This window comes from Desarmillaria tabescens (assembly GCF_030435595.1).
Source record: "Desarmillaria tabescens strain CCBAS 213 chromosome Unknown EV420scaffold_14, whole genome shotgun sequence".
Lineage (NCBI taxonomy): Eukaryota > Fungi > Basidiomycota > Agaricomycetes > Agaricales > Physalacriaceae > Desarmillaria > Desarmillaria tabescens.
The window spans coordinates 273,144-294,530 of NW_026848313.1; the positions used below are offsets into that span (position 1 = coordinate 273,144).

Sequence of the window (21,387 nt, forward strand, 5' to 3'; positions counted from 1 at the left end):
CTCCTGAATAGAGACGTGACAGAACGAAACCAAGTCGACCAAGTCAGGAAGGAGCTGGCCGCAGTTTGCCGATCTTCAAATTTGAGTACAGTATCATAAATATTTCGTACTTTCGTATCTAACAACAGTATGCTCAAGACTCTGCCTCCTCCGTATCATTTTTGGAAGCTTTTTTCTTAGCTTTCTTTCTGCGTCGACGCTCTCGTTCACGCTGTTTCGCTCGGCGCATCTCTTCTTTTGATAGTCCGGGATTAGCAAGTTTGTCCAGCTATTACGTTGAGTTATTATTGACAGAAAAATGTTGGAATAAATACCTTTTCAACCAAAAGGCGTCGTGCCAACTTCCTGTTCTGTTCCAGAGAACGTGTTAGTTGGCAAGACACGCGAATCATGGTCGGTTTATGGAGCAGCTGAACATTATTTTCGGTTTTATTGATTGATTGGCCACCCTAGCATGCTCGTTATTGGGTTTAACATAGATCCTGCCGTGCAACATACCGGACCGCTTCCTGACGTGCAATGTTCTGCTTCACCCTTCCTTAGCCTAGGGCAATGAAGACATACCTCTCACAAATGTTTCTTCAAGATCCTCTTCTCTAAGCTCAGGTATAACACGTTCTTTGTGTGCTTTTTTAAGTACAGAAAAATTCATCCGCGGTACACGAACAATGTTGTCAGGACGAGCAGCATCTGAAAGACTGGATCGTCAACACCTCAAGACAGGAACGTTCATGAACAGTGAGCATACTTGTGTTGCTTCTCTCGTCTTCTGGCCTGACGATCAGTCTCCATTGGTGGGGGATTTTTTATGGAATCATTTGACCCCAGTTCCGTATCTTTCGTGATCCTCAACTCTGGTGACTTAAGTTAAGGTGGAATGGTGAAGTAAAATAGGTGAACTCACTCCAAGTATCCTCTTCACCAGCAACCCGAGAAGCTTGGATGACGTTCTGTCGAAGAAAAGCGGCGACCTTCAGTGCGCCATCCGTCTGCTCTTGATAATGGACAGGATCTGTCTCTGCCTGGCCAGAAAGCGCATCCTCCCTCAGTTTTGAACGAAAGGCTAGAAGGAAATCTGTCAGCAGAGTACCGGAGAGAACATTTTGCTGGCTTGACCTCTAAGCACGGGTTCGTCACCTAGAACGGTTGTTAGGTTATCATTTTTGTTAAGCTGAAAAGCGCACCAGAGAAAGTGACAGCAGACGCCCGGAACAACTGACGGTATGCAGACCGAGCCAATGCTCTGAGCTCAGGTGTGATGGACATGGACGTAGCCGGTATCTGTGGGACGTGGAATATGATTGGTGGAAACGACAAAGCGCCACCACCGGGCCGAAGCGCGGTTCCGTCACTGTCATGTGACACTCAGACTAGCGCGTTCGGTTGACGGTTGAGTTTCAATCAACCAACTCTTCCTCAAACCTCCACCATCTATTTTCGCAATTGCAAGTTTGCGCCGCCAGTTCTCCCGTCCCGCCTGTCTACCTCGAGTTTTTTTCTTCTTTATTCCCAGTGTTTATCTTTTTTACTATCCGTTCTCCCATTGTCTCTTTGTCGTGAACAATGTCTGCGAAGAAGTCCGCTGCCAAATCTTCTGTCAAGAAGGCTACCAAGGCCACTCATCCGCCTTGGTCTGACATGATCAAAGTATGTTTTATTTCTGCCTTTGACGGCTCCTATCATTATCGTTTTCGTTGCTTATGTGCTTTTGCCGCTATAATGTCGGCAGCTTGCTATTTGGCGGCCTTTGTTCGTGGGATTACCGTCTATACTAATTTCCGCTCCTTAGGAATGTATCGCTGCGCATACAGAAGACGTGCGTATAGGTGTTTCCCGCCCCCAAATAAAAAAGTAGGATGCGACCTGTCCGTCTAAGTCATGGTAACTCAATGAATCACTCAGATTTGTCGAAGACAAGTACAAGCTTGTCATTGGCGCTGCTCAGAATACTCAACTGGCGAGGGCGCTCACGTCTGGAAGCGAGAAAGGGGTGTTTGTTCTTCCTAAAGGTGGATCAATCAGCGCTCTGTCGATGTAGTATGTCCTTATTCGTGTATAGGTCCTTCTGGTCGTGTCAAGCTTGCACCGAAGACCAAGGCAGTTGATACCTCGGCTGCTAAAGAGGTGAGCTTGTGCAAAAAAATAATCTAAGACTGTACTGAAAACTTTTAGAACAAGCCTGCGACAAAGGCGAAATCTACCGCCAAGTCGGCTGCCAAACCTACTCCCAAGACTGCGACCGCTAAATCTATAGCTACTAAATCAGCAGCCACTAAGGCCAAGCCCACCACTAAGGTCAAGGCTACTAAGGTTGCAAAGAAGCCGGTTGTTGCGAAAAAGTCAGTTGCAAAGCCAAGAACGACAGCTACATCGACTGCCGCCTCCAAACCCACAGGGACTGCACGTACGACTGCTGCTGCTAAGAAGGCGTCCTCTGCAAAGGCGTCCTCTACAAGAGCTAAAGTAGCGCCCAAGAAGACGGCTACAGCCAGTAAAGCTACTACCACCAAGAAAACCACTACTACTGCGAGACGTGCACCTGCGAAGAAGGTATTAACTGTTGTCTATTTATCTGTCAGCGTTGCTCACCGTTGGTCAAGGCTGCCACCGGCACGGGTGCCACAACGAAGGCTAAAGCCGCGGCAAAGAAGGCCCCTGCAAAGAAGACAACTACCAAAGCTGTAACGAATACTGCCAAGATCGCACGGAAGAAGGTCAGGAGATACCTCATACAAAGTATGACTAGCTGATAGCATTTCTTTTCTCTAGCCCACGAAACGGTCGTAGGAGATGATTCGAACATTTCCGTTCTATTTTTACTGGCATCTTTTGTATCTCCATTTCTCCGTCATATCTATGTCTACGTCTTTTCGTGTCGTCTTGTTTCGCATAATTTATGTCCCTAGTATGTATTTGCCTTCATCAAGTATGTACCACATAGGAAGATGATATGATACATTATTGTCTATAGATTGTATACACCTATCATGGCAGGCCGCAGCTATTCGGATCTTGAGATGTAGCATGCGTGAACAGCATGCTTGCCATGAAGAATCTTCGTGCGAATTTATATAACGATTATTAAAAAACTGCTGTCATGTTCGAGTAGGATCAAGTCTATTCGTCAGGACTAACTACAAACGTGAAATTACCAAACTTCACTCAAAGAAATCCAATCACGCAAAATGACGGTTCTCTCCGTTCCAATCTGTCTTGTCATTTCAACCTGTCTCGATGTTGACAATGCTCCGAAATGCTCAAGCAGATTTCCATCGAGGACTCCTTTCGTAAGTGGTCGGGAAACGAAATCATTCCGCACGATGCTACAATGACAATGAGCAAGATCATTTAAGCAGTAAATGAATAATCCTAACCGAAACACTTTTGGGTTCAAAGCAGCAGCATGCTGGATATTGCGCGTTAGCTGGCCTTGCAATAATTGCAACCTCTTAGCGACAGGTTCGTCCAGAGGTGTCAGAGAAGCGATTGATCCATTTGTTGCACCTAGCCATGAAAAGGGTAAGAGAAGCGACTGGTCCCCAAAGGTATGCGTGTCTTACCGTATATCAGTTTGGCTTCAGGAATCATAGCCCCGTTCCTCCTATAGGCAATCATTGCTGAGGCCCTATATTCAGCCTGGCTTTGGTACTCAGTCCGAAGTAAAAGGGAACGACCGTCTCTGGAATCAGGGTCTGATCGAAGAATCAGCAAGTATTAATGGCAGGCAGTCAAACCGGAACTACCTTGTGGATTGTACTCGTACATCCGTATTACACCTTCCTCGTCACAAGTGACAATTGACATAGCGTCTTCTTGGAAGAAGAAATCAACATTAGTTACACAAACGTGGTTAAGATCTTTGGCAAGAACAACGAGTTTGTAGGGGTCCTCCTTAAGAGCGACAATCAGCTAAACAAGCAGCTGAAGGATCGGAAGCGAACCTGAAACGCAACAAAAGAAACGCTCTTCACAGCATCACCAATGAGGAGAAGATTTTTGAGACTCCTAAGCGAAGTCACATACACCCCAACATCGAGGAAAGCGACGCCCACGAGGCGTTCGTCTGAATCAAAGGCCCGAACAAAGATCTGGGGTTCAATCAAATATATTCAGCTTTACGTTTAAATAACATGCGTGATTCTCAAACCTTTTGACCCATGGATGAAACCAAATAGCCTTTGAAGCCGCAAATCGCTGTCACCGGGCCCTTTGCATCATCGCGGCAGCGCAACCTGAGCTTGTACCAGCGCTTCGGCGCAGACTTTTGATCTGGTACTACTTCAACAATCTCAAAGATATAAGTCTGCAAAACATTTCAGCAATCTGACAATGACGATGAATCATGACATACACATCCTTTCGTGGCAAGGTCTTCTCCGCGATTAATACTCGTGCCCACAGCGATGAAGTCCTTGCTGCCAGTGTCGGTGCTTGACGTTTCCAGGGATACTACAGAAGTCGCGTTGACAATTTCATTTGAGGCAAACTCGAAGCTAGTGTAGCATTGATGAGTCAAGTGCAGGTATACGCCCACATAAACATGAACATACCCATCCATCGATATCCATAAATCCGGTGATATCAACTCAAGAGTCGAGCAATCTGTCATGGGATACCCTACATTCGAAGCTAGGCATATGTGCCCATAGTTAGCACCAATCCACGATGAACCGATGAGATGGACTTGCCATCAGGCTCCCACAGTCTGTTGCCGTCCTCGTCGAAAGAAGCGAATCTCGCTTCCAAAGATGAAGCTGCAACGATCAGAGATGTCGAAGGGTCAAACAGTACACTGGAGTAGGGACGACCCCTCGGAATAGAACGCGTCGGGATAGGGCTTTCATATTGAAAGTCCGGCATCCACTCAAGGAGACTGGGTCCCTGAGACGCAGAGTCAGCAGTCGCAAAATACAAGTCACCAAGGCACACCTCTTCGGAGTATATAAGGAAATCTCCCTTCGACTCCCATAGCGAACAAGGAGTGAAGGAGTGGACGACACCATGACCCGATGGGTACAGTTGAACACCACCTTTGTCCGAGGCGATGATCCAGCTCGGATTGTCACCGGTGAAAAAGACGCCAGAAAATGTTGCACCTGAGCCCCGTGTTGTAACGAATGGGATAAATGCTCGTGAGATACGTTTTTGTTCAGCGATAGCGCTTCTTTCGGTTTCCTCGGACCTCTGAATCTCGAACGCCTTCGAGTATGTTTTAATGAATTTTATTTTCAGGGTCGAAGCCCGAGGAGATGATGGCGTCTCAGCAGCTGAACCAGCGGGAAGAATTTGATATACAGCTATTTGTCCGCTTCTCAAGAACACCTGGTGAACGTCGCTTCTCAGAGAATGACACACCGGATGAATGGGAAAAGTAGCTTACGAAAAGATGAGGCTGGGGTGTCGACTCTCCTAGTGGCGCCACAAGCACCTGTTCAATATCCAGATCCTGAGGCTTGCGAGGAGGATCTTGGGGCAGAGACAATGCGGCAGAATCATGCGAGTCTGTGAGGACATTTTGAAGTGTAGAGATGGCACTGGTGGAGAACACAAGCGTTAGTTTTGGTAAAGCCCAGATCTACGATATGTTTATATCAGGTGTGAAGTGTACAAGTGTTTAGAAATGTCAAACCTCCAGAATGCCTTGAGGCCGAACGAGAAGAAGCCATTGCGTTCGATGACCCGAACTTACGACGTTTTGTAACGTCGATGTCTTTTCGCTCACAGCGCTGTTAGGGACCGCTGCACTGCTTTCGAGGGCGTGTTCAAATACGCCACTGAAATCGGTGAAGAAGCATCCAGCAAGGTACCTTGAGGTCTAAAGCCACTGATCAGTCAAAATTGTCATGTTGGGTTTGAGCTGAGTGAATTGCCTTATCACCCATGGGAGACATATCTTTGCGCCTGATCTTCCCTCGATCAGTCTCAATGAAGAGACCAATGGAGTCGTCCTCCCGCAATATTAAAACAAAAGGTTCTGAAATGCTACAAGCACGGATTTTGGCCCGCGGTGTGTTGCCGTCCATGTCTTTGATACTTTGTCTTTCAGTACCATCTGATAGAAATTTGGTAAAGCAACACATCAGAAAAAATCTAATCTTTACCTGGCTCCAAGACTCGAATAGCGTTAGTCATAACATGGAGAATAGCAGTTCGCTGGAAAAAATTCCCTGCCCCGACCGTCGTCCCAGGAATACGGGTAGTGATGGAGATATCACTTTTGACAGAGCGTATAGCAATCTAGGCACTTATTAGAGCGTCTCAGTTAAAACGCCCAAAGTACATACTCGTGAAAGACCAGGAGCTGGGTTAGCATCAGTACTAATGATAAGAGTGTCATTTTCTGCTTGAAACGGGTTAATGGGTCGCTCAAAAGTGACGCCTCCCGACTTGACTGGCTGCCGGATTGGAAGCGACCACATCCCCCGAGCGCCTCCGATTGCATGAAGCTTACGCTTCGTTCTAAAGGGAAGATCCCGCTAATACAGAACCCAACATTAGCGAGGGAGGAAATACGGCTGTAGGATTTACCTGGAAGAGCGTGAAACCTCCAAGAGGACCGATGCCTGTGGCGGCAACTAATTCGGGCACAGACCGATCCTTAGGGAAACATCAGATAGGTTCTGTTGGAAGCAATAAAATTCGTACACCGTTCTTAGCCACTGAGAATGTAATGCCAGAGATCGGTCCATATGCAGACAAGGTGTCACACAGAGAGAGGTGTATCACAGTCCGTGTTTTCTTGGTGACTCCGCTTGTAGTTCCGTTGACTTGAGGTTCAGGAACCATGGAAGAGCCATAGATATCTAGAACAACGAACTTATTCACATGTCCATGTCCAACAGGAAGCGACAACATACCATCATCATCATCATCAACATCCATAGTAGTGGATGTGTCTACCACTGTCGTAGGCACAGTGTCCATAGCCTCATCATCGTCCACCTCTTCTTCGACCTTCGTAGCCTTGACCAAAACTGAGGGTCCAACCATACTTGCGATAAAGATATGATGGTCATCCAGCTTTTTGACGAGGCTTGGGACGGACGTCTGCGCAATAGCAGCAGATATGACCAGTTTCGATACGCTCTTGCCATCGGCGACGATCTCGATAGGATAGACGGTTCCGTCTTTCAGTGTGATGAAAAGGGTTTTGTCGTCTACAAACACGGAACGAGAGCCCTCTAGCGATAGATCACGGCTTTCTTCCCCGGGTGGAGTCATGAAAGGAAGGTCGCTCATCCTAGAAGCCCATCCATTGACAGGGAGAGTAATACGGCGGGCGGCTTGGTCGACGTAGATCACAGCGTTGCTGGTGACAACAACTACTCCTCCCAGTACTGTGGTTGTAGGCAGAATATAAAGACAGTCATGAGGAAGGCCAACGACAGACGAGATTATGGGAAAATTTTGCGACAAGATATCTAGCGTGAAGACAACCAGTCGGAACGTATCTTTGAATTCTTTAAGGCGGCTAAACAACATGAGCGTCACGTAGAAAATTCAAGGACAAGGACATACCCAGCCCATGTCTGTTGGGTTTGAAAAAGGACCGCTATAGTTGGATTATTGAAGCCAGGCAAAAAGGAAAAATCGGCGACATGTTTGATGTTCTTGTCTACGGACGAGGGGAGATCCAGTATAAAACTTGGTGAATAGGGAATATCCCTGTAAATGGTTTTAGTTTATCACTGCAAGGAACATTAATGAGACTGACCTCGAATGAGCGTGATCCTGGTCTTGGTCCATTACTTCAAGTTCTGCCTGTGACTGATAGAACGGGAGAATTGCAAGTGAATCCTTCGGGAGGGATAAAGCGACACAGCGAGAGAGGGGGTCAACCCGAAGGTCCGCTCGGAAGAGGCTAGATTCCGAGAACATCTGGAAGACATTTGTCAGAACTTTTCAGAAGGGCATGATATCACGTACGACTTGGGGGGCACGCTCATATGTATGAATCGACACCGTAATAAGATCATGAACGGCATCCGACCATTCCATTAGAGCAATCTTGAACCCGATGTTAGAATATATATGAACCGAAAGGCATGCCATGTACCTTGGCGTCTCTGAAAGAGACCAGCAAACGGTCTAGTTTGTCGTCGAAGGAGGCCATCAACCTCACTCCCGACATTCCGGTAACAATTCCATGCAAGCGATGTTCTCGTAGAAAGTAAAACTTGGTAATGGTTTGAACGGAGGCTTTTTGAGAGCTTGACTGAGAATCATGTATTAGCATGTGTCGCAGGAGAAAAGATAGATTCAAGTAGACGTAGAATATGTACACAGAACATTCAAATCACCTTGGCTATATTCACGAAGCCCTCTCCTTGCCTGTCCATAGACACCTCGCTTTCAACCGCCTCCGTGTCCTTCCGTATCTTGCCATTCTTCTCCCGTTCTTCTTCATCCTGAACTGACACGGTTGCTAGTTCCTCTCGCACTTCGAATATTCGTAGAATATTTGATCGTGCAATAACGACGTTGCAGAGAACTCTGGCCGTCAATTCGTGGCGTGTTGACGCGTTTGGTGGCACCGGGAGCTCCCAATTCTTGACCGTAGAAGGCGTCAGCTTGAGACTGGTGGCGAATTCCACCCCACTGGGAGGTAAAATTTCTTGATGAAGAGCATGCATGACCATCAAGACCAAGCTATGTAGGTCAAAAGGTATTTCTCTTGACTTGACTGTTCCAGGGCCTTCACAATGGAACCGACAGTGGTCCGAAGGCAAGAAGCTTGAAGGTTGAGTGAAGCGTTGAAGCGCTGGTGACAAATAAATCCGGCTTGTACCAGTAGTACATAGGGTTAGGGTTTCAGTACGAGGCTCTCTTTCATGCAATCGTCCCAGTATTCACTTGGCTCTACTGCAGCGCATTCAAGGCACTCGTCCAGATCAGCATATCCTTCCTTTCTCTCGGTACACGTGCATGGCGTGGTCTGGCTGATAGCTTTCGTTGGGATCGTGCAGTATCTGCGGTTGCAGGGTAAGCAGCGTTCCAGGATATCTGTAATCAACTGGACTCTATTTTCCTCATGTTCGATATTCAGTGACGCGGAAATACGAGCCAATGTGTTCAAATCAATGATGCTGAATTCTCTATCTTTGATCTCTATATACGCTTTCGACTTCTTGCTCCAGCCGCTAGTACGAGATCAGCAGAAGTGGCTTCATCGAAACGTCGGGTGGTTCTATCAGCTTCTGTGGCTTTTCCCTGTCGTTAGCATGTCTTTGTATCTCAACGTGGGTCCGCACTTGCAACACATGCCTTCACTGACAACGGCACTAGAGCTCTTGGTGTACAACAATTGCCCGTCGGACCTATACGATTCAACATGGACATCGTGCTCTTGCTCATCAGACGAGTAGTACATATACTGGAATGCTCACAGCTATCGCGACGTCTGCATATAGAGCTGTGATGGTATTCACGTCAGTTGTTGTGTCCTTTGCCTTAGGATACGTTCCTTACGTGGGGCCTGTCGTCGGATTCTTGTTTCTCTGCTGGGTGGATTCGTGAGTTACAGCAGCATGACTTGATATACTCTAATTATCTTGGACCAATATCATACAGCTATTATTGCTTCGAGTATGTTACCCTTTTCCTTCTATGAAGTATGAACACCTCTTCTGAATTCTCTTTGTGTCAAGATTCGTTTGGATTGCGCGGGGTATGTCTCTCTCTCGAAGAATACGATACCTTGAAGAACGCTGGGCATATTTTCTGGCTTTCGGTCAGTTGAGAAATTTGCTTTATGGTGCGGCTTAAGATACTTAACATGTAATGAGTGACAGGACTTCCCTCCGCCGGTCTCTGTACATTTGGTAGTGGCCTCGCTAACGCTGCACTCTTCGCATTGATATTTCCCGCTGTAGGTCAAACATTTTCGCACACTGCCATTCATATTTACTTTGCAACAGTTTATCATTATGGCGATGCATGCTACTCCAGTCCCAGTCGATCCATACAGTCCCGTCAGCAACACGACCAAGTCACGAAGCACCAGCGATCATACCGACACTATCAGGCATCCATCACCCTTCGTGCCGATACGTTTACCCGTTTTTGCCATAGTCCTATTCATCAACGATGCTATTGTAAGGGTCTTAAGTGTGGGAGGCCAACCCACGGGACGCAGTAGAGCATTCAGTGACGCAACGGAGAATGCTGAAGAGGGAACGATGGAAATGAATACCTTTAGCTCCCCCTCACAGCCAACTCGGCGGTTCAAAATTAGCTCCCGGAAACAGGACTGATTTTGCGAATGGCGTCACTCTAGAACCACCTCTTGTCTTCCCTGTCTAATAGTAATAGCATAATACCATACAACTTGTAGAAGCATTTTTCAACCAAATCCGGCCCATTCAATAGACATCGTTGTCACTTCCTTTTTCTCATCATCCCAGCAACAAAGGAGATGTGCTTTCTTCGTAGCAGTACCCAGACGTCCATGAGCAACAATCTCCATTGGCTGGAGTGCAGACAAGGGGGCATCGATAACCGTAGCAGTGAAATGAGAGTGATATCGCATGGGATCACCTTTCCAGTGGGTAAGAAAAAGACTAAGAAGTGAAGAAGATATCGCGGACCTGGATATACTAGATAATCTCCGCCAAACTTGATACCTCCGCCCATGAAATATCCCTGCTCCCACAAACTTCTGAAAACCCCACATTTAGCCCGTTCATGGAGATTTGAAGGATAATCCCATATTCCGGCCGCCTTGGCGGAATCAATGGAGGCATAGGTGCACGCATCAGGAGAGTACCATTTCGTGGACAAGGATGATGCAGGGATAATGATGTTATGGGCTGGATGACCGAGAATAGGTTCTTTGGGGATGGGTTCTGTCTCCTCCTCCACAGGTTTTGACTTTTTCTGTTCTCGCTCGCGTCTCTTCCTGATGGCTTCCTCCGACATAGAACGCGTATTGGGGTTTGAAGCATCTTTGAGTGATTCAGATATATTGATTTGTTTTTGGATGGACTCTAGACGTGCTGAATCCCATTCTTTGAGATGCTCGAGTGAAGGCTCGGGATATGCGCGTGGATCGTCGACAAGGACAGCTGAGCCTATAATGACAGTGTAAGATGCGATTATTAGTTTCGAAATGAACAAGCATGCCATTGTCTACTAGCAAAAACACTTCCTCTGGCATAAGCAGCAAGGGAACACCAAGGAAAACGTTTTGTTGGGAGACATGCGGAAGAGTGCCGGTCAGAATACCGCAAATGCGATGTTTAGACCGAAGCATCGCAATATCTAGCCCCCTCTGTCAATATCCAAAGAATAATCAACTAGAATGAACAAACCGTCGACCTCCCAGATGAAACCTCTTTTATTCGCGACAGAAATGGATATGCGAGAATTTGAGTCAGTCATGACAGTTGAGGATAAAATGCGTAGATCGATCAAGTGATGTGGCTGTACTTGTCCTGTACTTACCCCTGTCAGCGTTTACTGCAATCTCAATCATTGAATATTGAGCATCCATGGCGGCATATATACAAGACTGTGTTATGCTCTTCGGCGATTCAATTACTCAGGGCGCCTGGGAAGATGGAGGATTCGGCCAACGCCTATCTCGTGGGTGTAGCTTAAATGTTCGTATTGTGCTCTTATCGCTATTAACAGATGTATACGCGCGAAAGCTAGATATCCTGAACAGAGGATTGTCTGGATATAATACGGAATGGGCCATCCCAGTGTTTGAACAAGTGGGTACCCAAGATGCTGCAACATGTCAATCGAGTTGATTTCGTCGACAGTGCTTCGCCAAACAACATGAGCAGGAACATGTTCCCAAAGTTCGCATTCTCACTATCTGGTTTGGTGCCAACGACGCTTGTATCAAACCGTCCCCCCAGCATGTCCCACTGGGAAAATTCACCTCTAATCTTAAGCATCTGATAGACCTGGTGCATTCTAGCAAGTCACCCCATTATTCCCCCGATACCCGAATTATTCTTATCACACCTCCACCGGTGAACACTTATCAACGGAGTGCTGATTTACAGTCCAGAACTCCACCGTTGGCACTTGATCGTTTATTCGAAACAACCAAGCAATATGCTCAAGCGGTGATAGATGTCGGAAGAGAAGCCGACATACCTGTCGTAGATGTTTGGGCGGCGCTCTGGAACGCTGCAGGTCAAGATGAAGCGGCGCTGAGCAAGTTCTTGTCTGATGGTCTCCATTTGAACCGAGACGGATATTCGGTAAGAATACATGCTCTGCAACTACTAGAGTCTAATAGTCGAGACCCATCAGATCATGTACGAGCTCTTGATAGATACCATTGCGACAAAAATGGCAGAGCTCCACTACAACAATCTTCAACCTGTCTTTGCGCCGTACGTGTGCTATGTGCCTCTCCATCATGCATCACGTCCTTATTGTTCTTGTTTTGAATCAGGTGGGCTGAGATCAATTGGGCGGCACCAGGGGCCACATTGATGAAGCGAAAGGCCGAGGTTTGAACCGAGAATTCGGTTTGGATGTTGCATCTGAAATACATACCAGGCGGCGTATTTGTGCGTATAAAAAATAGATGAACATTATCATTCACCGAGTTCTTTCCGGGAATTGCGCGGTCCAACATTATGTTCGGCCGACAAACGTAAATGAACATGCGGGTTATTTGAGTTTTTGACCGCGCTGGCAAAGTAAGGTCCAGGGAAAACCAGAAAAACGTGTACGGGCACCGGGGGGTTCGGACCAATAAATTCACGGTCACGTGCTGAAACTGAACATAGTCAAACTCGCGTAAATAGAGAAAGGCTTGGCGTTTCACTATTTGCTCGGGTCGGGGTTCTTTGCAATATCGCGACACCGCTACGTATACGTTGGAGGGCTTCAAGTCGACGACTTTAGCTTGGCTGTCTTTCGTTCATATTTCAGTGCGTTTTCTATTTTTTTCTTATGAAGGAACAAAACTCACCATTTCTGGAAGGCGGGAAGTTTTTAGGACCTACAAGAGTCCATATTAGCCTGGTTTGCTTTTCTTTCCGTGAGAATCCCGTCGCTGCTCTTTTCTCCTCATCCACGAGCCATTGTTCACGCTCGCAGGCGCGGTTTCCTCCATCGACACGTTCATTACGCCTCAAGGTGCGTCCTCTACTGTTCGTACTCGTCCAAGTCCAGGAAAACAACCAACACACCCGGCGCCCCACCACACTCCGGACCATGTGTGACACATGTCCCCTTTTGGCTCCAACAATAGAGTGTGTTGGGAAACCGGGGCCTGGGTATCGTCATGTTCATCCTTTGTTCAATACCAAACCTCTTCTCCGAACATTCCTCATTGTTGTTCTTCAACCAGCTGGGCACAAGCCGAATTATCAAATTTAAGTCAACCACGATTTCTCCTTTCTAGGTGAGTTGCTCCTTGTCTTAGCATTCATCGCTCACCGTCGTTATTCGTGCTCTGTCGCCTTTATAACTGCACCTTCACTGCTGCGCTCGTTCTACTTTCACCTCATCATCGCTCATGTCTTTTCTCGATCGACTAGTAGAACGACAACATACCAGCAAGTACCACAAGATACACGCAGACTACGAGTCCTCACCAACCATGACATCGCTATTCCTTAATGTGTCCTCCACCTTTTCGCGCAAGCGGAGCAATGCCACACCCGAAAGACACGATGACGACGAAGAGTATCTTTCCTCGGATTTGGAGCTTTCCTTTGCGTCCACAGTGTCTTTGAACTCTCCACCCAAGGAGCCAGTTGCGTTGATGCCTGAGAGCGAGTACGGAGTTCCAATGGACATATCACCGGCGCCGCCCAAATTCCAACCAACTAAAGCCGCTACTCGTCCTCGAGCTTTCACCAGCGCCGCTTCAACTCGTGTGTTCGGCAGTGATGTCAGTAACTGCACGGACCAAACGTCTTCTCAGCGAGGTCCCTCTAGCTCTACTCATTCAGGTTCGAAACGAACTCAACGATCTGCATTGCCCATGGAATGGCTTATGGCAAGCCCTATCGAAGATGCGTCAACATCGAATCAGGATAGTAATGTAAGTTATGCATAGCTTGTGGCATTTGTTTGGATCACTGATCCAGACTACAGTTCCTCTCAATGTTGGAACCTGCTTCACCCATGGACGTGGATTCGTCGTTTGCCGAAGAGAATAACCCAGCCACTTCATCTCCTCTGGCGTCCTCCGCGACGATCACCAACTTCAACAACCTTTTCTATGAGAATGCATCTCCAGGATCTACGTGTTTTGAAAGCCCTACAATCCGCCTTCCTAAAAAGCGGCGTTCTTTCTCTCCTTTGACTGGTGTCTCTGATAGAGAGGCTGCGTCATCATCCCCGGGGTTACCATCTTCGCCCTCGGACCGCAAGTTGGGCAGAATAGTGAGCGGTCCGATACTGTTTGGCGGTAGTAAATCGTCCCTGTCTGGTACCAGCCCTTCAGCTGTAAACGCACTCAAGAGACCCCGCAGGCCCGCTCTTTCTGCGTTAGTACACCCATCTCAGGCGAATGCTATCATTACCTCGGCATATCCTATTCTTTCCTCTGACGACCACTCGAACGAGGACAAATCAGAAAGGCAGCTTCCGCCCGCGCGTCGCGCATTCTCTGCCATGATTGCTCCGTCCGCTTTGGTAGACTTCTCAGATGAATCTTTCGATGGCCTGGATGGCTCTTCTCCTGCCCAAGCGTACGCCCAGCGTCAACAAGTGAAGACAATCCGACGCTGTGACGGGACCGATGACTTCTGGCCGTTAACTGGGGCCACTGCCATGGTCATGCAAGAAAGTCCTTCTGCGAAGTTCATGTGTTCGGGGATGCCTGGCTTTGGGGACAACGAACTCATGGGCAAGATATTACCCTGCCATCGAGTTTCAGAGGACGGTTTGATGAGAATAACGGTTGACACGGTCAGAATCTAAGGACTAATCACGTATGCGAAAGCTAAATTCCCTTTCAGCTCGACGATCTACTGGATGGCGTCTACGACTCCCAGATACAAGACTTCCGCATTGTTGATTGTCGTTTTGATTATGAATACCAGGGTGGCCACGTCCCAGGTGCTATCAACGTCAACACGACGAGCGCCGTTGAAGAACAACTGCTCGGACCGATTGTACCGAAGCCCAAGCCAAGTGTTAGCGGCGATAATACCGCAAAAACAATTTTGGTTTTCCACTGCGAATTTAGCGCTAAGCGCGCACCCACTTTGTATGTTCTTCGCCTTCCATTATGGTCTTAAGCTCATCACGCACTGTAGCGCCAAACATCTGCGTTCCAAAGACCGCTCTATGAACCATCACGTGTACCCGAAGGTCCACTATCCTGAGGTCTACATTCTGGAGGGCGGATATTGCAAGTATTTCCAGACGTCTCGGTGCAGACCTTCTGGTTACACTCCGATGGATGATCCCACTCATGCTGCGTCACGTCGAGAAGACCTTGACCAGTTCCGCAAAGCAAAGTTTGGTCGTCACAAGTCTTATGCGTACGGGGACGGAAACAATAGGATGTCTTCTTCTGGTCTGTCTTTACCAGCTCCCAAGAGAAACACAGCGCCAAGCGGAGGAAATGCCCATGTATTTGCGGCTGCCACTGCTGCACGCAGTCGGCGCGGAGGAGCCAGCGCGACCTTGTCCACCCTTGCTGAAGACAGCATGACAACTGCCGACGGCGACGATACTGACACCGATATTGGCGATAGCCCTTGTCCTCCTCCTCCTACCAAAGGCAAGAAAGGTCGTGGCTCCTTGTCCAGAGCAGAAACGTATGGACCGTCCAAGATGCCGTTCTAACTCTGCTTCTGCTGCGCCACAAGATGATCAATGACCTGGTTATGATTCCAGAGACGCTTTGCACCGACTTTAAAGTTATGAACCACGAATTCGAAACTGACACTGCAATGTTCAACGCCCCCGTAGAGAAGGGCGCGTCGCTCCTTATATCGCACGCTCGTTTTATGCCCTTCGTCTTGCAGCCATTTCACCACACTCTGTCCCTTTGGCGGACAGCTTGGAAACCCCCGTCATCGCATTCGATTTTGAAGCATACAATGCACATTCAACCACCTAGGCGGTTATTCATTCATCTCTCCCAATTTCTCATTCGAATCTCATGGACATTCCAATTTATCTATTAAAGTAACTCATTTTTCCATACATCGCATATCACATTTTTCGACATCTACATATCTTTCCATGTTTTCGTTGTCCATCTCCTCTCGTTCTGCTGTTGTCGTTTTTCCGTCCACCAGCTCGCCTGTAGTTTTGATTTCTTGTATGTTCCGGCGGTAGCATTCGCTCGAAGTTATTTCTACAAAGCTTCGAAGCCCCGGCAACAAAATTACTTATTTATCTACTCTCTTCAAGTTACCAATGCTATACTGGCTGCTGGCTCTGTACCACTGCGTGGTCCTTGCGGTTTCTATTTGTGCCACCTTCAAAAGGCCTATCTTGTCGTCAACTGGTTGAAATTGTACAGGTTATAACTAGTGCGCAAGCTAACACTCCTAATTGCATCTCTATCAATGACCATGAGGATCAGGCTCTCCCTTGGGTTCTATATGCGAATTAGATTATCAGTATTTACCACAGGGGGTTTCATAAAGAGCCTTACCGGGTATGCACTGGATTGCATCGTCGATCCGTAAGAGCGACACGGCGGCTTCATACGCAGATTTCAAACTCTTCACCTTGCTCATCGTAGGCTCCAGCACGCCAGCAGTCACATTATCTCGAACTTCGCCGTTCATCAAATCAAGGCCATACCGCAAAAGGACCTTCTTCGGATCACCTGCAGGTGCGTTTTGCGCAGCATTGTGGTATGAGCGCAATTTGGCGACGAGTTCTGTCGAGTCCTTGGCAGCGTTGACAGCTAATGTCTTTGGTATTGAAAGAAGTGCACTGGCAAATTCAGCGATAGCCAGTTGCTCACGAGAACCCTAAGCAAAATTATATTAACGCAGATACGAAAGAAGGAAGCATAACGTACTAAAGTCGTGGCAAAGTTTTCCAGATAGATACTCAGTGCGGATTCAACAGCACCTCCTCCTGGAACGACGGAACCACTTTCAAGAGTTCTCTTGATAATAGAAAGGGTGTCGTGGAGTGCCCTTTCCATTTCATCCAACATGTAATCGTTGGCTCCTCGCAAGACGATAGAAGAAGAATTGACCACCTTGGTTCCCTTGATGAGAATCAACTCATCATCAGATATGCGCTCTTGAACAACTTCATCCGCTGTACCGAGGTAGCTAGCCTCAAAGGTCTCATCGCCTTCGAGATTGGCAAGACTGGATACGAGCTGACCTCCGGTGGCCTTGGCAATACGGCGTAGATCCTCTTTTCTACATCGGCGAACGGCCATGGCCCCAGCCTCAACAAACTCCTTCAGACAAAGATCATCGATTCCTTTCGTGGTCAGTATAACATTCGCCCCAGCATTCAAAATTTTACGGATACGTTCGAGAGTTATCTCAGATTCACTGGATGCACATTGAGACTTCGTCCTTGATGTATTGCTGAAGTAACGTACCGTTTCCGTATCTCCTCAAGCTGATCTGGGTCATCCACCAGTATTTGGACACCAAGCTGCATCCGAGCCTTCTGTAGGTTGATATCGAGACAGGCGATTTTCGCATTCGTGATGCGTTTTTTCATGGCTGCCAAGTTCGTTTGAGCTGGGACAAGAAGGTCGATGTTGAGATTCTCATACCTTGACTAGCTACTGTGCAGTTCAGGGCATATCCTTGAACATAGAGAGACTCCCGGGCACTGCGACCGTGAGCTTTGAGGACGTTAACAGCCTTGACGGGGTACTTGATGTCGCCTCGCATGTTGATTGTCTTTACTGCAAGCATAGCATCGACGGCCATAGGTGCGAATAGATCATCATCACTAAATGAAAGAGGAGTGAGACCCCGGGTGCAACGAACAGGTGTATCACTCACTTTCCAATGATTTTGCTTGACATACTAGTCTTAGCAGCGTTTATGAGTGCCTCTTTTCCCAAAGCATCCACCTTGACACTAAGCTGATCCTGCATGAATTTCACAGCTTCCCTACAGGCTAGCCGATAACCAGTGATGATAGTCGTCGGATGGATTTTGGCCTTGACGAGCTCGTTGGCACGTCGAAGGAGTTCAGCAGCAATGATGACGACAGACGTAGTACCATCGCCGACTTCCTTATCTTGTTTTTGAGAAAGATCTACAAAGATTCGGCCAGCTGGATTTTCGACTGAAAGGAGCGAGAGTATGGTGGCCCCGTCGTTGGAAATAGTGACTTCCTGGTAGAAGTTTAGCTTTAATATAACAAAGAATTGAGAGTATAAAATCGTACTCCAATATTGTCGACTAGCATTTTGTCCAATCCCAATGGCCCCAACGAACTTTTCACGATGTTGGCAATGGATTGGGCGGCAATAACTGGTAACAGTCCAACGGTTCAGCACGAATAAGGACGACAGTAGTGGGCAATCGCACCATTTTGGTCCCGGATGTCCTGTCCTGACACACGGTCGCCTCCCAGAAAAGCACCGGCTCTTGGATCGCGCTGAAACATTGCAAAAAGAAAAGAACGCTGAGAGTCAGTGAGAAAGGGAAGCGCGTTCAGGACTGTTTAGGTAAGCCAGTTTTCTTTATTGGGCCTTTTCCGTATTATTTTCCATTTCTTTCTCAAAAATGCATCACTACTGACTAGTAATTATCCCTGTCTTAATGTTAGAAGGTCATTCAAGAGTCCTTAATTCGCGCTCGATGAGCAATCCTGGACTGAACCAAGTGGTCTTAAGTACATATAAATAACGTCAAGCAATACGAGGTTCCAATTTTCCAGAGCTGCTCCAGTTGTGGAAACTGAGGTCACTCCATGGGTCACCACGATCGTGATTGGATGCTCCGCATGTAGATCTTGGCGCCTGGTCCCTTGCTTTTCTTCCTCCTTCATTCATTTTTTTCTCTTGAGAAATGGCTGACTACATCCGGCGCTTCGTTTCAGGAGACAAGGCGCGCTTCAAGGACAAGCACCTAGACTTAGATTTAGGTGGGTCCTTGCTTGGTCCACCGAACTTTTGCAACTGACATATAGTACTAAATAGACTTGGTATATGTTACAGAACAAATCATTATCATGGGTTACCCAGCTTCCGGCATGGAAGGCCTGTATAGGAACCGCAAAGAAGATGCGAAGAAGTTCTTGGACCATCGGCATGGCAAGGATTACTGGGTCTTCAATTTTTGCCCCGTGAAGGAGAATTCTTACCCTAGATCATATTTTGAAGGACGCGTTAGTCGATATCCATTCCCAGATCATCAGTGCGCTATCACCGCCCTTCTATCCTTAATCGTTCAAATGACTTTCACACCCTAGTGCCCCACCCCTCGCTCTAATGCCCCTTGTCGCACGGGAGATGCGTGCATGGTTATCCGGATCGCCACACAGAGTTGCCGTGCTTCACTGCAAAGGTAGCTTTCTTTATCTGCATTCCCAGTTACCTTTGGTGACACTAGTTCAGCTGGGAAAGGGCGTTCTGGGACTATGGCCTGCGCGTATCTCTTATCTCTGGATGAACACTTGATACCTTCTCTCAAACGGAGTTGCGATGCTAAAGAAAGGGCACAGCTACGAGCTGACGATGTAATAGAGGCAATGCCGGATTCAAGCCGCGATAGCTCTGCTACACCGGACAGCACGTTCTCTGACGCCGACGTGGATAGCCCACAGAGCACGGGGACACCATCATCAACTCTAACGTCCAACGGAAATACGTCTTTGAAATCCGTTTTGGATTTGCACACCTCTAAACGCATGAAGACTCCTTCTGACCTCAAAAAACAGAAACAAGGTGTCAGTATTCCTAGTCAGAGACGATGGCTTCACTACTGGTCTCTTCTCCTCGCACATGAAGCGCCCTCTCATATGTGGAGTGGGCTTCCCCCATCACGGCCTGTGACTACCCTGGTCAAGGTCCCAAAGGTGCGCCTAACACAGGTAACACTAAGGATGAAGGAGAGTTCTGGCGTGAAGACGAGTCTCCTCATGGCCGCTAACATTGTCATCGATCGTGCTGGTTTGGGAAAACTAGGTGCGGCTAGAGCCAAAGCAGCTGGCGCCAACCACGTCTGGATTTCTCTTGCAAGGTACGATGACGATCTTGTCGAATCACTCGAAAAATGGGAAAAACACACAAGAAACCCAGACGGACACATGGGGGAACGAAGGCCTGGATCAGAATGCATGGGAGAGGAAGAATTAAACACTTTTTTCAATGACGGTCGCTGGGACTCAGGAAAGATGGTGCCAAGTTTTGCTAAGATGGGGGCCTTTGGGGATGGATCCGTAATCAAGACCAGCGACAGAGTTAGTAAGCGACGTCAAATAACATTCTTGACTAACGTTTCCATAGGATGACAAAATTGTAACGTTTGTCCTGAAACCTCTTAGCACGGCCAAGTGGAAGAACCTCCAGGAAGAGGTGAATCAGGACTCTCGGGTAGATGTTTCGTCACTCGACGAAATAGGTATACCACAGAGTGAAACGACGTCCATAAGTGATGCCACCCAAGGGGTAAAGGAAAGAGGTATTGTGCTTGATGCGACTCGAGAGGTGCGACTTCGATTGTACATGGGTCAAGTACGTGCTTTTTATCGAGTAATGTCTAGTGCCAAGTGCTTACCCACTGACATACAGATTTTTATGGGATGGATGTGGTTCATACCCATATTCCATATGCCTCCACTGCCCTCAACGTCGGATGCTCGAGATGCGCCCAAAGCCTCGACATTTCGTTTGATGCAAAAGGACCTTGACTTTCCCCTCGGTATAGGTTCTTCGATATTGGACGTGGAGCTCGCTTTGGAGTGGTTAACTGAATCGGATTCAGAGGCCGTCCAACCATCTCCTCGTACCGCGGGTACAGAAGAGCCCGTAGGTCTTGCAAACACCGTTCAGGCAATAGCGGCTGTAGATGTAGAAGCTAAACAAGCTGCCGAAGATTGAAAGGGTTGCCAAAGTGCCATTTCAGTTATGAGATATATATCCTTCAGGATTATGCTTGACAGAAGGTGGCGCTCAATCCGATCATCTGTTCAAGGCTCGATCCCTTTGTCCAAGTCATGACACTGTATCATATTATACAGATTTCCTGTTGCTACTCCCAATCGTCGGTCTATGGCTCAAAATTTTGTCAATTGGAATAGCGGCCTGTACGAAGGAGGTCATAGGCATACATGCGTCTGTTGTTTGGAGGCTTGGATGTCATCGAAGGGTGTAAAGTCCGACTAAAGTGGGGTGTCCTACGATTTACCACAGACTCCCCTCCCAATGCGTCTCCCACCAGAGCCACCAGAAACACCATAGAGAACGTTACAAAATCACCTGGAACAGACAGGATCCTGAAGAAGAGCAGG

The 21,387-nt window shown here is 47.6% G+C and overlaps 9 protein-coding genes across 9 annotated transcripts; 5 read left to right on the forward strand and 4 right to left on the reverse strand.

Annotated features, from left to right (window-relative positions):
- Positions 1-133: 133 nt before the first annotated feature.
- Positions 134-1,266, reverse strand: EV420DRAFT_1641759 (RF-1 domain-containing protein; the record flags this gene model as incomplete). Its single annotated transcript, XM_060477280.1, has 8 exons — positions 134-268; positions 315-449; positions 499-509; positions 565-698; positions 749-854; positions 905-1,063; positions 1,117-1,137; positions 1,185-1,266. The coding sequence occupies 8 exons, from the start codon at positions 1,264-1,266 to the stop codon at positions 134-136; spliced, it is 783 nt and encodes a 260-aa protein (XP_060331750.1).
- A 143-nt stretch (positions 1,267-1,409) lies between these two features.
- EV420DRAFT_1536522 (uncharacterized protein) lies at positions 1,410-3,085 on the forward strand. The gene is made up of 7 exons (XM_060472881.1): positions 1,410-1,647; positions 1,790-1,851; positions 1,903-2,009; positions 2,060-2,124; positions 2,173-2,550; positions 2,601-2,714; positions 2,770-3,085. The coding sequence occupies exons 1-7, from the start codon at positions 1,564-1,566 to the stop codon at positions 2,785-2,787; spliced, it is 828 nt and encodes a 275-aa protein (XP_060331751.1). The 5' UTR covers positions 1,410-1,563; the 3' UTR covers positions 2,788-3,085.
- EV420DRAFT_1536524 (CPSF A subunit region-domain-containing protein) lies at positions 3,086-8,753 on the reverse strand. Its single transcript, XM_060472882.1, has 23 exons — positions 8,301-8,753; positions 8,057-8,215; positions 7,927-8,007; positions 7,715-7,878; positions 7,519-7,665; positions 6,858-7,471; positions 6,646-6,803; positions 6,529-6,597; positions 6,285-6,476; positions 6,102-6,237; positions 5,871-6,052; positions 5,630-5,815; positions 5,381-5,575; positions 4,930-5,322; positions 4,689-4,881; positions 4,551-4,629; positions 4,352-4,493; positions 4,148-4,303; positions 3,942-4,088; positions 3,744-3,891; positions 3,561-3,692; positions 3,375-3,504; positions 3,086-3,323 (listed from the first exon to the last, which is right to left on the reverse strand). The coding sequence occupies exons 1-23, from the start codon at positions 8,637-8,639 to the stop codon at positions 3,149-3,151; spliced, it is 4,317 nt and encodes a 1,438-aa protein (XP_060331752.1). The 5' UTR covers positions 8,640-8,753; the 3' UTR covers positions 3,086-3,148.
- Positions 8,754-8,923: 170 nt separating this feature from the next.
- On the forward strand, positions 8,924-10,253 carry EV420DRAFT_1269018 (etoposide-induced protein 2.4-domain-containing protein; the record flags this gene model as incomplete). Its single annotated transcript, XM_060467473.1, has 7 exons — positions 8,924-8,982; positions 9,047-9,239; positions 9,286-9,512; positions 9,571-9,585; positions 9,648-9,730; positions 9,792-9,868; positions 9,918-10,253. Coding segments are annotated over 7 exons (990 nt in total), but the record flags the coding sequence as incomplete, so codon positions are not given.
- A 44-nt stretch (positions 10,254-10,297) lies between these two features.
- EV420DRAFT_273625 (uncharacterized protein) lies at positions 10,298-11,425 on the reverse strand. The gene is made up of 4 exons (XM_060481493.1): positions 11,310-11,425; positions 11,122-11,259; positions 10,587-11,069; positions 10,298-10,536 (listed from the first exon to the last, which is right to left on the reverse strand). Exons 1-4 carry the CDS (start codon positions 11,377-11,379, stop codon positions 10,343-10,345), a joined length of 885 nt encoding a protein of 294 aa, XP_060331754.1. The 5' UTR covers positions 11,380-11,425; the 3' UTR covers positions 10,298-10,342.
- A 3-nt stretch (positions 11,426-11,428) lies between these two features.
- EV420DRAFT_1536535 (GDSL Lipase/Acylhydrolase) lies at positions 11,429-12,708 on the forward strand. Its single transcript, XM_060472883.1, has 5 exons — positions 11,429-11,583; positions 11,632-11,714; positions 11,766-12,215; positions 12,268-12,350; positions 12,413-12,708. Exons 1-5 carry the CDS (start codon positions 11,490-11,492, stop codon positions 12,474-12,476), a joined length of 774 nt encoding a protein of 257 aa, XP_060331755.1. The 5' UTR covers positions 11,429-11,489; the 3' UTR covers positions 12,477-12,708.
- A 626-nt stretch (positions 12,709-13,334) lies between these two features.
- On the forward strand, positions 13,335-16,140 carry EV420DRAFT_273637 (uncharacterized protein). Its single transcript, XM_060481495.1, has 5 exons — positions 13,335-13,372; positions 13,512-14,017; positions 14,071-14,889; positions 14,940-15,190; positions 15,240-16,140. The coding sequence occupies exons 2-5, from the start codon at positions 13,571-13,573 to the stop codon at positions 15,772-15,774; spliced, it is 2,052 nt and encodes a 683-aa protein (XP_060331756.1). The 5' UTR covers positions 13,335-13,372; positions 13,512-13,570; the 3' UTR covers positions 15,775-16,140.
- Positions 16,139-18,582, reverse strand: EV420DRAFT_273629 (chaperonin Cpn60/TCP-1 family). Its single transcript, XM_060481494.1, has 8 exons — positions 18,462-18,582; positions 18,319-18,404; positions 17,928-18,265; positions 17,693-17,874; positions 17,513-17,639; positions 16,970-17,462; positions 16,595-16,919; positions 16,139-16,537 (listed from the first exon to the last, which is right to left on the reverse strand). Exons 1-8 carry the CDS (start codon positions 18,538-18,540, stop codon positions 16,503-16,505), a joined length of 1,665 nt encoding a protein of 554 aa, XP_060331757.1. The 5' UTR covers positions 18,541-18,582; the 3' UTR covers positions 16,139-16,502.
- A 362-nt stretch (positions 18,583-18,944) lies between these two features.
- On the forward strand, positions 18,945-20,977 carry EV420DRAFT_1269032 (uncharacterized protein; the record flags this gene model as incomplete). The annotated part of the gene is made up of 6 exons (XM_060467475.1): positions 18,945-19,020; positions 19,076-19,292; positions 19,348-19,442; positions 19,493-20,337; positions 20,384-20,611; positions 20,669-20,977. The coding sequence occupies 6 exons, from the start codon at positions 18,945-18,947 to the stop codon at positions 20,975-20,977; spliced, it is 1,770 nt and encodes a 589-aa protein (XP_060331758.1).
- Positions 20,978-21,387: the final 410 nt, after the last annotated feature.

Coding starts and splice junctions, on each gene's coding strand:
- EV420DRAFT_273637 (XM_060481495.1), top strand. CDS start 13,571: ATGACATCGCTATTCCTTAATGTGTCCTCCACCTTTTCGCGCAAGCGG. Junction 14,018..14,070: donor CATCGAATCAGGATAGTAAT/GTAAGTTATGCA, acceptor TCCAGACTACAG/TTCCTCTCAATGTTGGAACC. Junction 14,890..14,939: donor TGAGAATAACGGTTGACACG/GTCAGAATCTAA, acceptor ATTCCCTTTCAG/CTCGACGATCTACTGGATGG.
- EV420DRAFT_1536522 (XM_060472881.1), top strand. CDS start 1,564: ATGTCTGCGAAGAAGTCCGCTGCCAAATCTTCTGTCAAGAAGGCTACC. Junction 1,852..1,902: donor TCCCGCCCCCAAATAAAAAA/GTAGGATGCGAC, acceptor TGAATCACTCAG/ATTTGTCGAAGACAAGTACA. Junction 2,125..2,172: donor ATACCTCGGCTGCTAAAGAG/GTGAGCTTGTGC, acceptor GAAAACTTTTAG/AACAAGCCTGCGACAAAGGC.
- EV420DRAFT_273629 (XM_060481494.1), bottom strand. CDS start 18,540: ATGTTTCAGCGCGATCCAAGAGCCGGTGCTTTTCTGGGAGGCGACCGT. Junction 18,266..18,318: donor TGCTAGTCGACAATATTGGA/GTACGATTTTAT, acceptor AACTTCTACCAG/GAAGTCACTATTTCCAACGA. Junction 16,920..16,969: donor AAAACTTTGCCACGACTTTA/GTACGTTATGCT, acceptor AATTTTGCTTAG/GGTTCTCGTGAGCAACTGGC.
- EV420DRAFT_1536524 (XM_060472882.1), bottom strand. CDS start 8,639: ATGGTCATGCATGCTCTTCATCAAGAAATTTTACCTCCCAGTGGGGTG. Junction 8,216..8,300: donor GCTTCGTGAATATAGCCAAG/GTGATTTGAATG, acceptor CATGATTCTCAG/TCAAGCTCTCAAAAAGCCTC. Junction 4,630..4,688: donor CAGACTGTGGGAGCCTGATG/GCAAGTCCATCT, acceptor ACATATGCCTAG/CTTCGAATGTAGGGTATCCC.
- EV420DRAFT_1536535 (XM_060472883.1), top strand. CDS start 11,490: ATGGCGGCATATATACAAGACTGTGTTATGCTCTTCGGCGATTCAATT. Junction 11,715..11,765: donor CCATCCCAGTGTTTGAACAA/GTGGGTACCCAA, acceptor TTTCGTCGACAG/TGCTTCGCCAAACAACATGA. Junction 12,351..12,412: donor CTTCAACCTGTCTTTGCGCC/GTACGTGTGCTA, acceptor GTTTTGAATCAG/GTGGGCTGAGATCAATTGGG.
- EV420DRAFT_273625 (XM_060481493.1), bottom strand. CDS start 11,379: ATGACTGACTCAAATTCTCGCATATCCATTTCTGTCGCGAATAAAAGA. Junction 11,260..11,309: donor TTTCATCTGGGAGGTCGACG/GTTTGTTCATTC, acceptor AGAGGGGGCTAG/ATATTGCGATGCTTCGGTCT. Junction 11,070..11,121: donor GTTTTTGCTAGTAGACAATG/GCATGCTTGTTC, acceptor CTGTCATTATAG/GCTCAGCTGTCCTTGTCGAC.